At 62.3% G+C, this 13893-nt stretch overlaps 1 protein-coding gene across 5 annotated transcripts in view; it reads right to left on the bottom strand.

Annotated features, from left to right (window-relative positions):
- The window catches only part of KCNIP2 (potassium voltage-gated channel interacting protein 2), a 45117-nt gene that overhangs the window by 6816 nt on the left and 24408 nt on the right, over positions 1-13893 (bottom strand). The window contains exon 1 of one of the 5 annotated variants that reach the window (XM_075717363.1): positions 9054-9156. The exons of the other annotated variants lie outside the window; for them this stretch is intronic. Within the exon in view, the coding sequence (XP_075573478.1) occupies positions 9054-9156 (103 nt within the window). Of the gene's footprint in view, positions 1-9053; positions 9157-13893 lie in introns of those variants that run through there. 5 annotated transcript variants of the gene reach the window in all.

A 13893-nucleotide genomic window follows, 5' to 3' on the forward strand; every position in this document is an offset into this window, starting at 1 on the left:
GTGACGAGACCAACCCACCCCTTCCACAGCACCCTCCTGCTAGAAAACACCCTACAGTACAAACCAACAGGCAGTGCCAAAACTCCCCACTCACTCTCAGTAACCTGTCAATAAATGCATCATCACGACGGGTGGAAGATGTGCATCCCATGGTAGCGAGACCACCCCGCAGCGTCCCCAGCTCAGCACCCAGGCATGGCACCATTCCAGGATGAGAGCAAAGTACCAGCAGCCATGGGGTGGGTCGTGCAGCTCCCACAGTCCCTGCTTGGCCTCATGGGGCAACACCGGGTCAGTTGGGAGGTCAGGAGGAGCTGGTACCCCAGGGACGATCCACCCCAGCACTCTGCCCTAGGAGCAGGGTTTGGGCAGCAGAAGGCAGCCAGGTAAGGGGACCCTCTGCCTTTTCAGATAGCCTGGCTGGGAAGCAGGAGGGTGAACCCCAGCAAGGGCAGGGGGGATGAGCCAGAAGAAGGGACAGGACAGGCCCAGAGGAGCATGGGGAAGGGGTCAGCAGTTCCCAGAGCACACTGTTTTCAGGAGAAGAGGTCCCCATCCCATCCCAGAACATTGGCTTTTCCTGAGAGGCCAGAGGCACATTCCCAAGCTCCCCCTGCCAGGGCATGGCTCTGGGTCCATCCGGGCAGTGATGCTGAGCCTGGCTGCCCCTACAACCTGCAGCTCACGAGCATCCCTGTGCAGGGCTCAGCTCTGAGCGGGGTCCATCACCCCCCCACTCTGCTCCCCCTCCGCAGTGCCCAGCCCCGGGCAGTGCCACCTCCCACTCAGGGGGACCACAGCTCTCCAGGGACTGCTCTGAAGCCCAGCAGGAGGAATAGAAAGCGAGGTCCCCCAGCCACCCTGGGGAGGTGGTCAGGATGGGTCCTGCCAGCAGCAGCTCTGCAAATGACCCTCATCAGTCAGTGGTGACAGAGCTGAGTGTAACCAGGGCCAAGGTGCCTGCAGCAGCCGCTGGGGCCAGACGGTCATTCATTAGGGGAATGAAATCAGAGCTGGCATCTCCCGGGGCAGGGGACGGACAGAGAGTCCCTGTCCTGGGGGTGGCACAGGGGCAGCCTCAGCCCGGACACCCAGAGCCAACAGGGCTGAAGGAGCTGGGAGCAGCAAAGCTGCCGTGCAAGACCTGCGGTTCATGGGACAGCAAAGACTCAGGGCCAGGATGTTCCCCAGTGCCAGAGAGGGGAGAGTGGCTGCACGACCCTCGTGGCAAGCAGACCCCAAAAGGAGATGGGCACGTGGGCCAGAAGGGGCTGCAGAGCAGAGCAGGGCTCACAGCAATGCTGTCCCCGCTCCCATACCCAGCCTGTGACAGTGGTCCCACACGGCCTGGCTGTGCTCAGAGGTGGTTTTGGCAGAACAGTCATTTCTCAGGCCACACCACATACCAAATGTTGCAAGAAGGGAATGGGATGGGATACAGGTGCCAAGGGACAGTGGAGCTCAGGGGCTCCCCAAATGGAGCAGGTAAGGCTGCGGGACAGGGACAGCCACGTGCATTGCCCTGCCGCAAAACCCACCTGTGGGGACACACCCTGCCCTGTCCCCATCATCACCTCCATGGCAGGGACATCTCTGGCAGCAGGAATCGGCGCATCCAAGGTGCTAGAGGAGCTACCCAAGAAATGCCCCAGCAGAGCAGCAGCTCCTCTTGGCTGCAGGCAGCATGTCCCATAAGACAGCTGGTGCTCTGCATTCCCATTACCCAGATGCCATCCATACCATCCCCAGTACAGCACAGGGATGAAGCCTGGACATGCCTCAGCCACAGCCCAGACAGATCCCAGGCAGCTCAGGGACACTCTCCATCACAAGGGGGCTGAAAGCACCTGCTGGGCACAGTGGCCTCCTCCCCTCCCTCTGTGCAGCCACTAATTGCTCCTCTGATAACTCCTACCTGCACATCCTCCCATTGCAGCTCCCATCCCAAGACCCAGCTGCCAGAGGGGATGCGATCTGCAGCCCCTTCATCTTGCAGCATACCCAGTGCCAGCCAGGAGGCAGAGGGGATGGGGGCAAACAACGCCCAAATCACACTCATGCAGTCTGTTGGCAGCCCTTGTCTGAGCTGGGACTGTCTGTGGCACAGCCACAGAAGGCAGCCAAAGCAGACAAGCCAGCAGCACCGTGCAGCTCTCTGCACTCCCGCCCTTACCAGGCACAACCAACAGGTCCTGCATCCTTTTATTCTGACATGTTCTGGGTCTGCTTGCCTGGCCACATCCAGCCTTGTCCTCAGGACCCACCTGCCAATCCAGGGAACTCAGCACCCACAGCAGCCCCTTCCCTCCCCAACCCTGGCACAACCCCACATGGAGGATGAAGGGGCTGGGGGCTCCAGCTTATTTTAGCCACACTCCCCCCATAGCCACCAATTCCTGCAGCAGTGGCAAAAGCTTTCCCCTGCTTGGTGCTGCACCCCACATCCATCCATCCATCCCTCCCTACCCCCAGCTCCCACCTCTCTCCCCAGCCCCAGTCACCTGCAGCCCTTTTCCCCATCAACTGACAAAGCCCAGCCCTCTGCACCCCAATGTCCCCAGGCTCCAACACCCCTGATAGTCCCAGTCCCCCAGCACCCCACACAGCACCCCAATGCCTCCAGACCCGGATATTCCCCCCACACTAATATTCCCAGACACCCCAACACTCTTGCATCCTGCACCCCAACACCCCACATAATGTCCCTAGGTGCTCCCCCAACATCCCTGATACCCCTGCACCCCAGTGCCCCCCAAGTACTCCAACATTCCCAAAGAGCCCCACACCCCAACCCCCAGACACCTTCACTTCCCCAGCTCCCTACACCCTAATGCCCCCAGACACCCTAGACACCCTCCCACACCCTAATGCCCCCCCAAACACCCCAAAACACACTAATCCATCCAAACCTCCCCCAAGCACCCTGCAGCCCCTGGGACAGGAGGTGAGGAGCACCTCTACCACAACATTCCCATCCCATTGCAACCCCATCCCCATCCCTGTCCCCATCCCCATCCCACCTCCCCTGGCCAGGTCGATGATGCCCAGGGCATGGAGTAGCTTGAGGGTGGAGCAGAGCAGCAGGATGATGCCCACCGTTTGCAGCCCCTGCGGGTCCCAGGGCGCCCCAGCAACCGACATCCCCTAGACGTGCAGCCTCAGCAGGCAGCTGGTCTGGCAGCAACAGACCCAGCAAGGGAGGAGAGGGGAGGGCAGGGGAGGAGAGACCTGCCTTGGCCCTCCCTCTTCCCGCCCCGGCACCCTCCGGGGTCCCTCGGGGCACCCAGCCTGCAGGGGAGGGGAGAGCCCATGCACGTGCCCAAGGGACTTAGGGGCCAGCTCTCAGCCCAGGTCCCCCAGGGCACCCCACTCTTGTCACCCTGCACCTACGCAGCCTGGCATGGGCACCCTGCAGCCCTGGAGGGGTGCAGTTGGCACCAATGGGTGCGTGGAGGAGGTTTGGCTGCCCCTGACTCCCACCCCAACAGCAGCACATGGTGGCACCAACCCTGGAGCTCAATCACTCAGTGTCCCCCAGGACACTGCTGCCACCCAGCCCAGGGACCAGCCCTGTCCAGGACAGCCCCTCTGCCCCATCCCAGAGCACCAAACCTGCCCCCCAGCAGTGCCCCCAACCTGCATGCACCCACAGCACGGTGCGAGGAGCTCCCTGCCTTGGAGATCAGCCTTGTCCGCCGATCACCTCCATGGACACCTGCCACCCTCACCTCTTCCCTCTTCACCTCCTGGGGGAACATCTGCACCTCTCCACACCAGTAAGTAAGTCACAGCCACGTGCAAGATCCATGGCATGTGAGGAGCCGCAGCTGGGGGCTGCCAGCCCTCACACCTCCCTTGCTGATGGAGGGAAACATGCCCCACTCCACTTTGGGGTGCTGCCTGGAGGGAGGGGAGCACAGCGGGGTGGTGAGCCAGGGTGGGGGCTCCCTGCAGCCCACCCAAAGCCCTGCCTCATGGGCAGCAGGACAGAGACCCCAGCCTGGCAGTGGTGGTTCTTAGAAAGTCTCTCTGAGATAGTTTTTTATGTATCTCTCACCTACAAGCTGCTTTTGATCTGGCCATCCCCTGCTCCATGGGGCAGGCGTCAATGGGGAATGAGACTTTTCCCTGCATCCCAGGGAGAGGATGCTGCAGCCAAGCACAGATGGCGCATGGGACCTCCTGCTGCCTGCACTCTGGGGACCACAACCGCACATGTGGCCGGTCCTGGGGTCTAATCCTGCCCCTTACAGGGGAGAGGTGAAGGAGACCCTGCTGAGCTCCCACAGCACCCCACAGCCCAACACAATCCTGTGCCCCAAGGCAGCTCCAAGCCAACCCCTCCCGTTGGACTCCAACCAGCAAAGCAGGGCTGCAAAGAAGGGCTGTTCCAACAGGATCCCTTGCTCTCTAGCTTCACTTCTTTATCTCCAGCCTGTGATTCCTCACCTCCCCATGGCTAAATGATCTCCCTGCCCCTCCATCCACTGCCTCAGAGACCATCTCTGGGGCAGGATGCAGCAGAGTGGGGTCCCTGCTCCATGTCCAGCCAGGTGCCCTGCTCTCCTCTCCAGGCACATCAGCAACAGAAAGAGCAAGCCAGGCCAGAGGGAATTGGGAGGGAAGCAATGTGAAAAGTGATTAACGCAAGGCCGGAGGGAGAAGAGATTCAACAAGCTAATTACGTCTGGCTGGGCTGAGTGGGACGTGACACCATGTGGAGGCAAAGTCGGCAGGGTGCGTGCCACAGGTGCTGCAGTCCTTGGTGAGCTCGGTGCTGGGAGACCTGCCCTGCCCTGGCCCCCAGTGTGGGGGTCACAGCCAAGGGGATCCAGGACCAAGTCCCCTTCTCCCCCAGCTTCACCCTCTCCAGGCAGGGCGAGACAGCACAGCCCATCCTGTTTCAACAGCAATGACTAGGGCTGATGTCCCTGGGTGCAGAGCATGTGGAAGATGCTCCACAGAGGAGAGCGTAGGGTCCCCAAGAGACCTTCTTCTCCAAGACCCCAGTGCTGGCAGAATGCGGCCCAGCTACAGCATGCCTCAGAGTGTAAGGCTATGCTGGGATCCAAACTCAGAGCACAGCCATGGCTACCATACATGTCTGCCCCTTCCCCTCCTGCTTTGCAAGCCCTCACTGTGAGCGAGCTGCCCTCTCCTGATTCAGCCACCAGACCCTGCCCAGTCCTACAGCCAGCTGAGAAACCTGCCAGCCCTTGGAAAAGGAAAGGCAAGGATTAAACCCACATGGGGAAATCTTTGGTGCACCCCAGCCCAGGAAACTCCAAACTTCAACCTGGAGTACCTGCAGCTGTCCCAGGCTGGATTTTGGTGCTCCAAGGTCTACCCCACCCACAGCCAGCTCCCCTTGACCTCTTGGGTCTGTCATACCCATCAGGCTGGAGGGTGCCCTGAGCCTGGGGACCCCCTGGCACTGCTCTCCAAAGGGCCGGTCCTTCCTGCAGCCAAGACACCGCGCTCCTGCCAAAGGGGTTCCTGGAAAGCAGGGTTGGCACAGGGCTTCACTCTCGCCAGTGCCACAGGAATGCTCATTTACTCCCATCTCCAGAGGGACCCTCGCCCTGAGCCAGGCACCAGCAGGTGGCCATGCTGCTTGCTGCCACCACCCTCCTGCCTGGCATCCTTCAGGGTGCCAGTGGCACCCAGGCAGGCTGCTGCTCCCTCCCATTTCTCCCCAGACCCTGGAGAGCTTTGGCACCCTCCCCAGCCCTGCTCTCCCCTCCACATCCTCAGCTCTGGGGCAACAGCAGCAGCCCCCTGGGAAAGGCAGGGGTCAGCGCATCCCATGTTGGGGGCTCTCCAAGACACCCCCAATCCTCCCTGACCCACACACGGACACTGACCTGGCCAAGGCAGGGACAGCCCTGCCAGCCCCAGGCAGGCACCAGTTATCCTGCCGATAGCAATCTGCAGCTTCATCTAATATTCATCTGAGGCTGGGCTACACTGGCGGCTCTCCCGCCTTTTACCTCCTGCCACCCCCTCCTCCCAGCCAGGACCGATTGCTCCGTGCTGAATTATTGATGCTGCACTTCAGAAGCCAAAATCGATAGTGTTTCTCTTTGCCTGCCCCCTCCCAAGCACTTGGCCGAAGCAGGCTTTTGGCAGGGGGCTGGGAGCCCCCGGGGCAGCTCAGCAGCACATGTGCAGCTCTGCCAGGAGATATTTGGGGCTGGGGACAGGTGCAGTGGCACAGGGCAGTGGTGGGGTGACATGGCCTGTCGGTGATTAACCAGCTAGTAAACAACGCCAGCTCTGGCATCGATCGCTGCTGGAGCTCCTGAAGCACAGAGCACCCGCAGGAGATCTCCACCACTGCTGCCAGACAGCAGCTCTGGCCATGCCACCAAGGCTGCACAGAATCCAAGGGGGGACAGTGCCAAGGGGACACAGCAAAGGGGTGCAGACAACCTGTGCTCCCATCCAAGCCCTTGCTCAGAGGAGGGCCAGCTCCAAATGGAGGACAGGTTCCTCGGGGCCTTGTCCAGCTGAGTTTGGGAACCCACCAAGCCTGGAGTTCCCCCACATTGTCCCCCTCCCCTCCACAGTCCCCCCCAGAGGTCAGATAGGGTCTCTCTGCAAGATGCTGCCACTAAGCCCCGGGGCTGGGGCATTTTTCTGGTCTCCTCTGGAGATGCTCCATCCCCAGCCCATCACCGTGGTGGCACAACACCTCCCAGCACAGACCATCCCCAGGACACCACCAGCACAGCCTGGCCAGAGAGACAGCCACAGGCAGCAGACCGGCAGGGATGGGGCAGGGAGAGCACAGATGTGGGGCAGGGGAAGCACAGCAGGCGGCATCGATGGCTCCGGAGCAGGTGGCGGGGCCCGTGTCCATTAGCAGACCTGAGCCATTAGTGTACAGTTTCAGGCTCTTTGCGGTCCCTCGGCTGTCGCTGCTGGCCTGGGCATGGCTGGTAAACAACCCCCAGAGGGGACTCAGCAATTCCCAGCCCCAAACACTGCCTGGGACCTTCCCCAGAGGCAAAGTCTCCTACCTCCGAAGCGCAGTGACCCACGCAGTAGCATCTCACCCCATCCCAATAGGCAGCCACTCGCCCGCAGGACTCCCCACACAGTGCCCAGGGCTCAGCTCAACCTCAGCTGATTTCTGCCCCTTGAGCAACACATTTCCCTCTCCTCTGGGCACCTTTTGGTGATGGGAGCAATTGCTGCCAATTCAGGGCACCTGGGTCCCACTCCCACCACCACAGCTGGGGTGAATCTCCAGCCAAGGCCAGAGGGACCACAGCTCCCCAGCATGGGGATGTGGGTGGAGGGGGACAGGGCAGGCTGTGCCTCACCATGCTTCATGGTGACACCATATCCTCCTGGGGATGAGAGAGGACTGGTCCTTCATGGGAAACATGCATGTCACTGTCCATCCCAGTCCTCTCTGGAGGGGTGCCAGCTGATGGGGACAAGGCTGGATGCAGGACACCCCATCTCCAACCTCCTGCCCTGGCCCAAGCCAAAGCAAAGTCACTTGCAAGGGGACAAGGAGCATGCCCCAGGAGATGGAGGAGCAGGACTCAGCACAGCCAGAGACAAGGAGTAGCCATGCAGGCCGAGGGGTGGTCCCTGCCTTGTCCTGCGCCCCCCAGCAAGGTCACTGCCAGGGCTGGGGGGCTCTCCGCCTCCCCCCTCTCCATCGTGCTCAGAGCCAGTGCGCTGCAGAGCAGCCACAATCGATGCCACTGACTTTGGTCCAAAGCTTTGGGCAGCTGCACAGGGAAGCAAAAGCACAGGGAGGGGGGGAAAAGCAGGGTCTGGGGGGAGGCACCTCCCCACATCACCGGCAGAACTGGGGAGGGGGGGTCCAATCTGAGCACGGTCAGCATGCCCCCCACCTGGGGCTCACAGGCAGGACAGCTGGAAGTTAGCTCAGCCCCTGGCTCAGTTTCCCTCCTGGCACGATCCACCTAGGAACACTGCTGCTGGAGCACAGGGACAAAGCAAACAGTTAAGCAGCAACAAAAGCTCCCACCCACCATGCTTTCCTGGCCTAGAAGCAAGTTTGAAATTTCAGAGGGAGAGATCCCCGTACCTACCCCCTCTCTCCCCACCCCCAGGCACAGCCAACCTGCAGGTCCAGCCCAGGGGTGCTGCTCAGGGGTTCCCCAGCACCTTGTGTGGAGGGGAGCTGGTGTTCATGGCTGCACCCAGCCTGTGTGAGAGCCAGTGCTGTGGAACCTGAGCGGAGCATCCCGGGGCACCAGTGGACCAGGCAAACTGCCTGTCACCTCCTCACCCTGTGCATGTCCTGATGACCCGGGGATGGGTAGGTTGCAGCATCCTTCAGATGGGTGTCTGCAGGCATGGGCAGGTGCTAGGCAGGGCTGGGGGGACCTTTTGCACAACCACCACCCCTGGCAGTCCAGGGAGCACCCAGCCACTGACCTCCCTCCCACCACGCACAGACTCCCCCGAGCGGATCCAGGCTCTGCCAAGCGTGTGCCCTATGCACACCACTCAGCACCTTGCACAGCCTTTCCCCAGCCAGGCAGCACCCCGTGTCCCCCACCCTGCCCAAGGGCCATTTGGGGGGCTCTGGGAAGAGCCAGGAGCAGGGAGTGCAGCAAGGACCCATCTTGCCCAGGCCTGGCTGCTCTGCAGGCTGGTGCTTAGTCTGACAGCTCATGTTCAGGGTGAGGTGATCACAGACCCTGGGGACACCTTGCTCCTGTAGAGGTGCTGGAAAACAACCTGGTGCCCACCTGCACGCTCACACACAGCCCCAGCCCACAGCACCCAGGCACACACCAAAGTCACCACCGTGCAGCAGCCTCCCTGCCAGCCCTGTCCCCTCCCCACGTCCCCAGCCACTGGGACCTTGCACAGAGCAGGCAGGACAACCCACTCCCCGCACCAGGACCCCCCTGCTCTCCCCTACGAGCAGCAGATAGACACCATGTCCCAGGGCTCTCCCATGGATGCAGCAGCCTCAGAGCATCCTTGGGGGCAGCTCCGGACACCCACTGGCTGCCCTGGGTGTCCCCGGAGGAGCCAGTACCGCCCACGCCTGTTACCTTCCAAGGACACGGGCTCGAAGAGGCCAAATTGCTCCAGCACCTTGACGAAGAGGACCAAGACCACCAGCACCGCGATCATCTCAAGGCCTTCCAGGTTCATGGTGGGGGTGTCTCATGGCCCCACCCCCACCCCCCCTCCCCACCGCCGTCCTGGAGCCCCCTCACCCCAGCGCCACGGCTGCCGGACCACACATCCCCAGGGACCCCTGCCGCTGTCCTCAAGAGGGGATCGGCTGTCACCGCTCTACTTGGGGGCACCCCCCATCAGCCGTGGGCAAGCAAGAGGCCAGCGCGGGGCTGTGGCGGGTGGCTTGAGGAGCCGACGGCCAAGAGCCCAGGCAGAGCAGGGCCGTGCCTGCGAGTAAGAGTGGAGAGAGGCCAAGCAGAGGGAGGCGTGGGGGGTGGCGGGGATGGGGGGGCCGGGGGGGAAGGAGGCATGCCCTCCCATTCCAATGACACCACCTCCATCGATTTGCTTAATGCAGTTGCTAAGGAAACGGGCCACAGATATTAAAAGGCACTCGGTTCCCGGGGGGGTACACGGGGAGGGACAGGACGCTGGGCACTGGCTAAACATCCAGGACGGGGATGACTCAGACTTGTCCTCTGCGCCCCACACGAGTGCCTGTCCCATGGGGACCACCATGGCTGAGCACCCCAAGGTCCCCACAACCCTCTTCTGCGGAGGGTCCGGGGCAACAGGTCCAGCTGCCCCATTTCTGAGCAGGTGGATGAGTCCAGCCGTCTCGCTGGGAGAGCCAAGGGGAGGTGGGGAGCAGGGCTGGGCGAACAGGCCAGGAGCGGGGACTACAATGCAGGATGCCTGAGACGCTACCAGACCTGCAGGCAGCTCAGCAACAGGCAGGAGAGGAGGGGACACAGGGGCTGGGGACCTGGCAGGACCGAGGGACCCAGCCAAGGTCACACAGCAGCTGGAGGCAGAGGGCGAACCCAGGCGTCCGCATGCCTCGAGCACATATCCACGCACAGCCAATGGGGCTATATTTAGCTCCTACACTTTTTTTTAACAGCATCCCAGCCCTTGCCTGACTGCTCGATCACAGGCCGCAGGGACCACCAGGGAGCTGGGTGCCCGCTGGTCCCTGCCCCATCGCCAGGGCGCAGCACCCCATGGGGTGCATGGCTTCCCCCAGGGATGCCACTGACACTGCCCATCCCCGGGTGGATGAGTTCCATATGGGGCATGAAGCAAGACCAGTCCCAGCTCCAGCACCAGTGTGGCAGGCAGGGAGCAGGGCTGCCCCCATGCCACCGCTGCCCCCCACCCCGCCTTGTCCCCCGCCAGGAACAAGGACCACTGCCCCAGGTACGGGTGGGGTGGCCATGCCCAGGCTACGGGGCAGATCCCCTGCCCAGCTCTAGGGTCCTCCTGCCGCCACAAAGGGCCCTGCAGATGGGACTGGGGCAGAAAGTCCCTTTTCCTCCCTGTTGTCTTTGTGCTGGGGCAGGGGAAATATGTTACCAGGGGAGAAACATCCCCCTGGGACACCCGCGGGGGGAAGGGGTTAGCAGAGGTGCTGGCTGGTGCTGGCAAGAGCTCCCAGCAGGGCTGCCCCACACCAACGCCCCCAGGCCCAGAACCCCCACCCTGTCCCCCATTTCGAGCCCAGGAGGCTGCAGGTTTGTCCCCTGGCAGGTGATGGAGAGGGCTGGTGGCTCAGTCCCAGGTCACGGCATGGCCGGGCTATCTAGCGGCTCCATGCCACCAGGCTTGGTGTCTCCTGCCCGCCTGGGGTGCACTCCCACGGCTCTGACGCCAGCAGAAGATGCCAGCGATGCATCAGAGGCGGCTTGGGGAGAGAGATGAAAGTCCTCCCTGGGGAAACATCCCTCAGGCTGGAAGTTTTCAGACTTGACACTTCCTTTTCTTGGAAAGCAGTGAGTTTCCAGGCACTGAGCCTGGATTTCACCTGGCTGGCTCCTGGCCTCGCCCTGGCCTCGAGCCGGTCCCTTTGGGGATGGTGTGGCACAGACCTGTTGCACTCTGGAATTTCCCACTGATGCCAACTGCATTTTTAAAGCCATTTTTCTTGCTGAGCCCTCGTTGCAACCCACCCTCTCCCCCAGCCTCCAGCTGCCCCCAGGGGCCAATGCCTGTCCCTCATGCCATGGGGCTATTTATGCAACCTGATTTTGGCCAGAAACAGCCATAGAGGAGTTCTTCCACCCTGAGCTAGGACTTGTGCCAGCAAAGAGGGTTTGGGGCAGCTCCTCTGCAAAGCAAACCTGCTCAGCCCACCTGAGGGGACCATCGTCGGCCCCTCACACGTCTCCGCCAGTGTCGTGGGATGCTGGAGCCGAAGGGCACAGCGGCAGGTCAGCCATGGAGTGACAGCTTCCCCGCCTGCCCTCATGCCTGTCCCATGCCAGCCGGCCTCCCTGGTGGAGCACCGATAGATCACCTGCCGGCCGCCGTGTCAGGATTACTCATTTCCGTGCTGGAGCCATTAATAAAAGCCTTCCACTGTTCACTGCCAGCACGACGTTGGATCCCACCGGGACTGGCACAGGAACCTGGTGCCAGTCCCACGTCCCAGTGCCACACACTGCACCAGAGCCCAGCTCCCAGCACCCCCAAACTCACTGGGGTTCCTTGCCCAGAGCACATCCCCTCCCACCAAGGGCAGCTCCAGGTGTCAGGGGACCACCCCCTTGGCTCACCCAGGTCCCCAGGGATGCTCCTCCATCTGGAGCTGCCCCAAGGATGAAGGAGACACATGTGCTCACACGTGGGGCTTTATCCGTGGAGCCAGACCTGCAGCCACCTGCAAGGGATGCTCAAAGGGCCATCCAAAACGTATGCAGCCCGCCAGAAGTGGGACAGGGCTTTGCCCCCCACCCTGCCAAGGGGCATGGCTCTCAGGGGTGGTTCCTCACCACTGCAGCCAGCCAGCATTTGGCCATGCTGTGGGAAGAGCCACGAGGCCCTGGCTGAGGTATGCAGGGAGAGGTCACACGGATGGGGAAACGCGCGCCCGGTGCAGGAGAGGCCCTGCACGTCCCCAGACAAGAGGCGCTGGTGCCACCCCTCCTGCCCTGCTCTTTGCCTTGGGGGTCTCACCCTGCAAAGCCCCCAGCACACACATCCCACTGCAGCGGGGCTTGGAGAGACCCTTCACCAGGGAAACTGGGACCCCTGCCATATCCCAGAGCTCCCCAACACACCAGCTGAGGAACAAAGATGTAGGTCATGCCCAAAGGGACCAAGAGCCCCAAAATGCAGGTTGAAGCCCCAGCATCAGCACTGGGCACCCCCCCACAGAGCGGGAGGTACCGGGGAGCCCATCTGCGTCCCCATCCCACAGCGAGGGGCAGTGGTACCCGGACACCAGCAGCATGGTGGAGCCGGATGCCCCCAGAGCAGCCCTGGGCACTGCTGCAGCTTGGCCGGAGCTGCCACAGGCTGCTCTCGCACACAGCGGAGCAGGACCAGGACCAGGAGGAACAAATAAAGTGTCTGAGGAGGAGATCGAGGTGCCCCAGAGAGGCAGAGAAGGGGGTCCCCAATCCCCCGCTCCCACACCAAGAGCCCAGCTCGCCTCGCCACCTGGCTTGTGGAAGGGGACAGGATGGGCCAGCGTCACCCTGTCACCCTGTGTCCCCAGCCCCGTACCTTCAATGCCGCTGATGATTTTGAAGCAGCGGGTGGTGAACCAATAGGAGATGAGGAGGAGGATGGCAATCAGGGAGGCATAGAGCAGGCTGTCGTTGTGCAGGGATGTCCTCTCCATGGCTCCATCCCCTGTGCCTGCTCGCAGCCCCCGCCCAGCCCCTCCGCGCTATCTGGGGCAGCCCTGTCCCGGCAGTCCCCCGCCGGAGGAGCCGGCCACCGCGGGCAGGGAGGCGGGGGGCTGCATGGGCAGGCAGGCAGGTAATTGGGAGCAGCGTGTGAGAGCCAGGCTCCCAAACCAATTACCTTAATTGTGCTCAGGCAGCACATGGCAAACAGTTAAAAATAACCCTCCTGGCCCGGGGGGAGTGTGGCACCATCAGCCAGGAGAAGGAAGCAGAGGGCAGAGCACAGACGGGGCTCGCTACACATGTGGCTGAGTCTCCATGCCACGGGGCCAGCAAGGCATCGCCACAGCCTGATGGCTGCTCTGAGTTTGCCAGTGATCCCAGGACCCTCAGGGCTCAGCCCCTTGCTGCCACCCCGCAGGAGGAGCTGGGAGTCCTGGAAACAGGGCTCCCCAGGGAATGATGCTGCAGCCCAGGATTGGCAAATGCCAGGATCTCCGCTGGGATGCCTGCGCCTGTCCTTGCTCCAGACACCGGGCCTCGAAGGAAGGCGTCTCCGCAGCCCTGCTGGCCTGGAGAGCTGGGTCTGGCAGAGAGGTGCTGGCATCTCATCCCCTGCGCCCCAGCACAGCACCTCCCCAGGGATGCCCAGGATCAGCCTCCCCTTTTCTCAGCTTGGAGCCAGAGCTGACCAGCCTGGTTCCTGCTGTGCAATGCTGGGGGCACTCAGGTAATGCCACTGTGAATTTGGGCACACTCGCTGGCAGGCCCCAAACCCCGCAGGATTTGCTGCACCCATGCCTGAGACACCTCCGGACCCCAGACCACGCTTGCCCCATCAGCCACCCCATGGGACACGTGGCTGGGGAAGGTACCAGGCCCAAATGTTTCACCCCGACACCTCTTTGCATACAAGATGTCCCATCCCCACCCCTGCAGCCACAGCCAGGGGACATGGCCACCTAGGCATGGGGTGAGGAGCACAGCGTCACCCCAGCTGTGCGCCTTTCCAGGCGCAGTACCCAGGCGTCAGGGTCCGTCCCCCGCTTCACTTCTCCCCCAAGACCAGCTGCTCTGA

The sequence above is a fragment of the Pelecanus crispus genome, chromosome 10 (assembly GCF_030463565.1).
Source record: "Pelecanus crispus isolate bPelCri1 chromosome 10, bPelCri1.pri, whole genome shotgun sequence".
Lineage (NCBI taxonomy): Eukaryota > Metazoa > Chordata > Aves > Pelecaniformes > Pelecanidae > Pelecanus > Pelecanus crispus.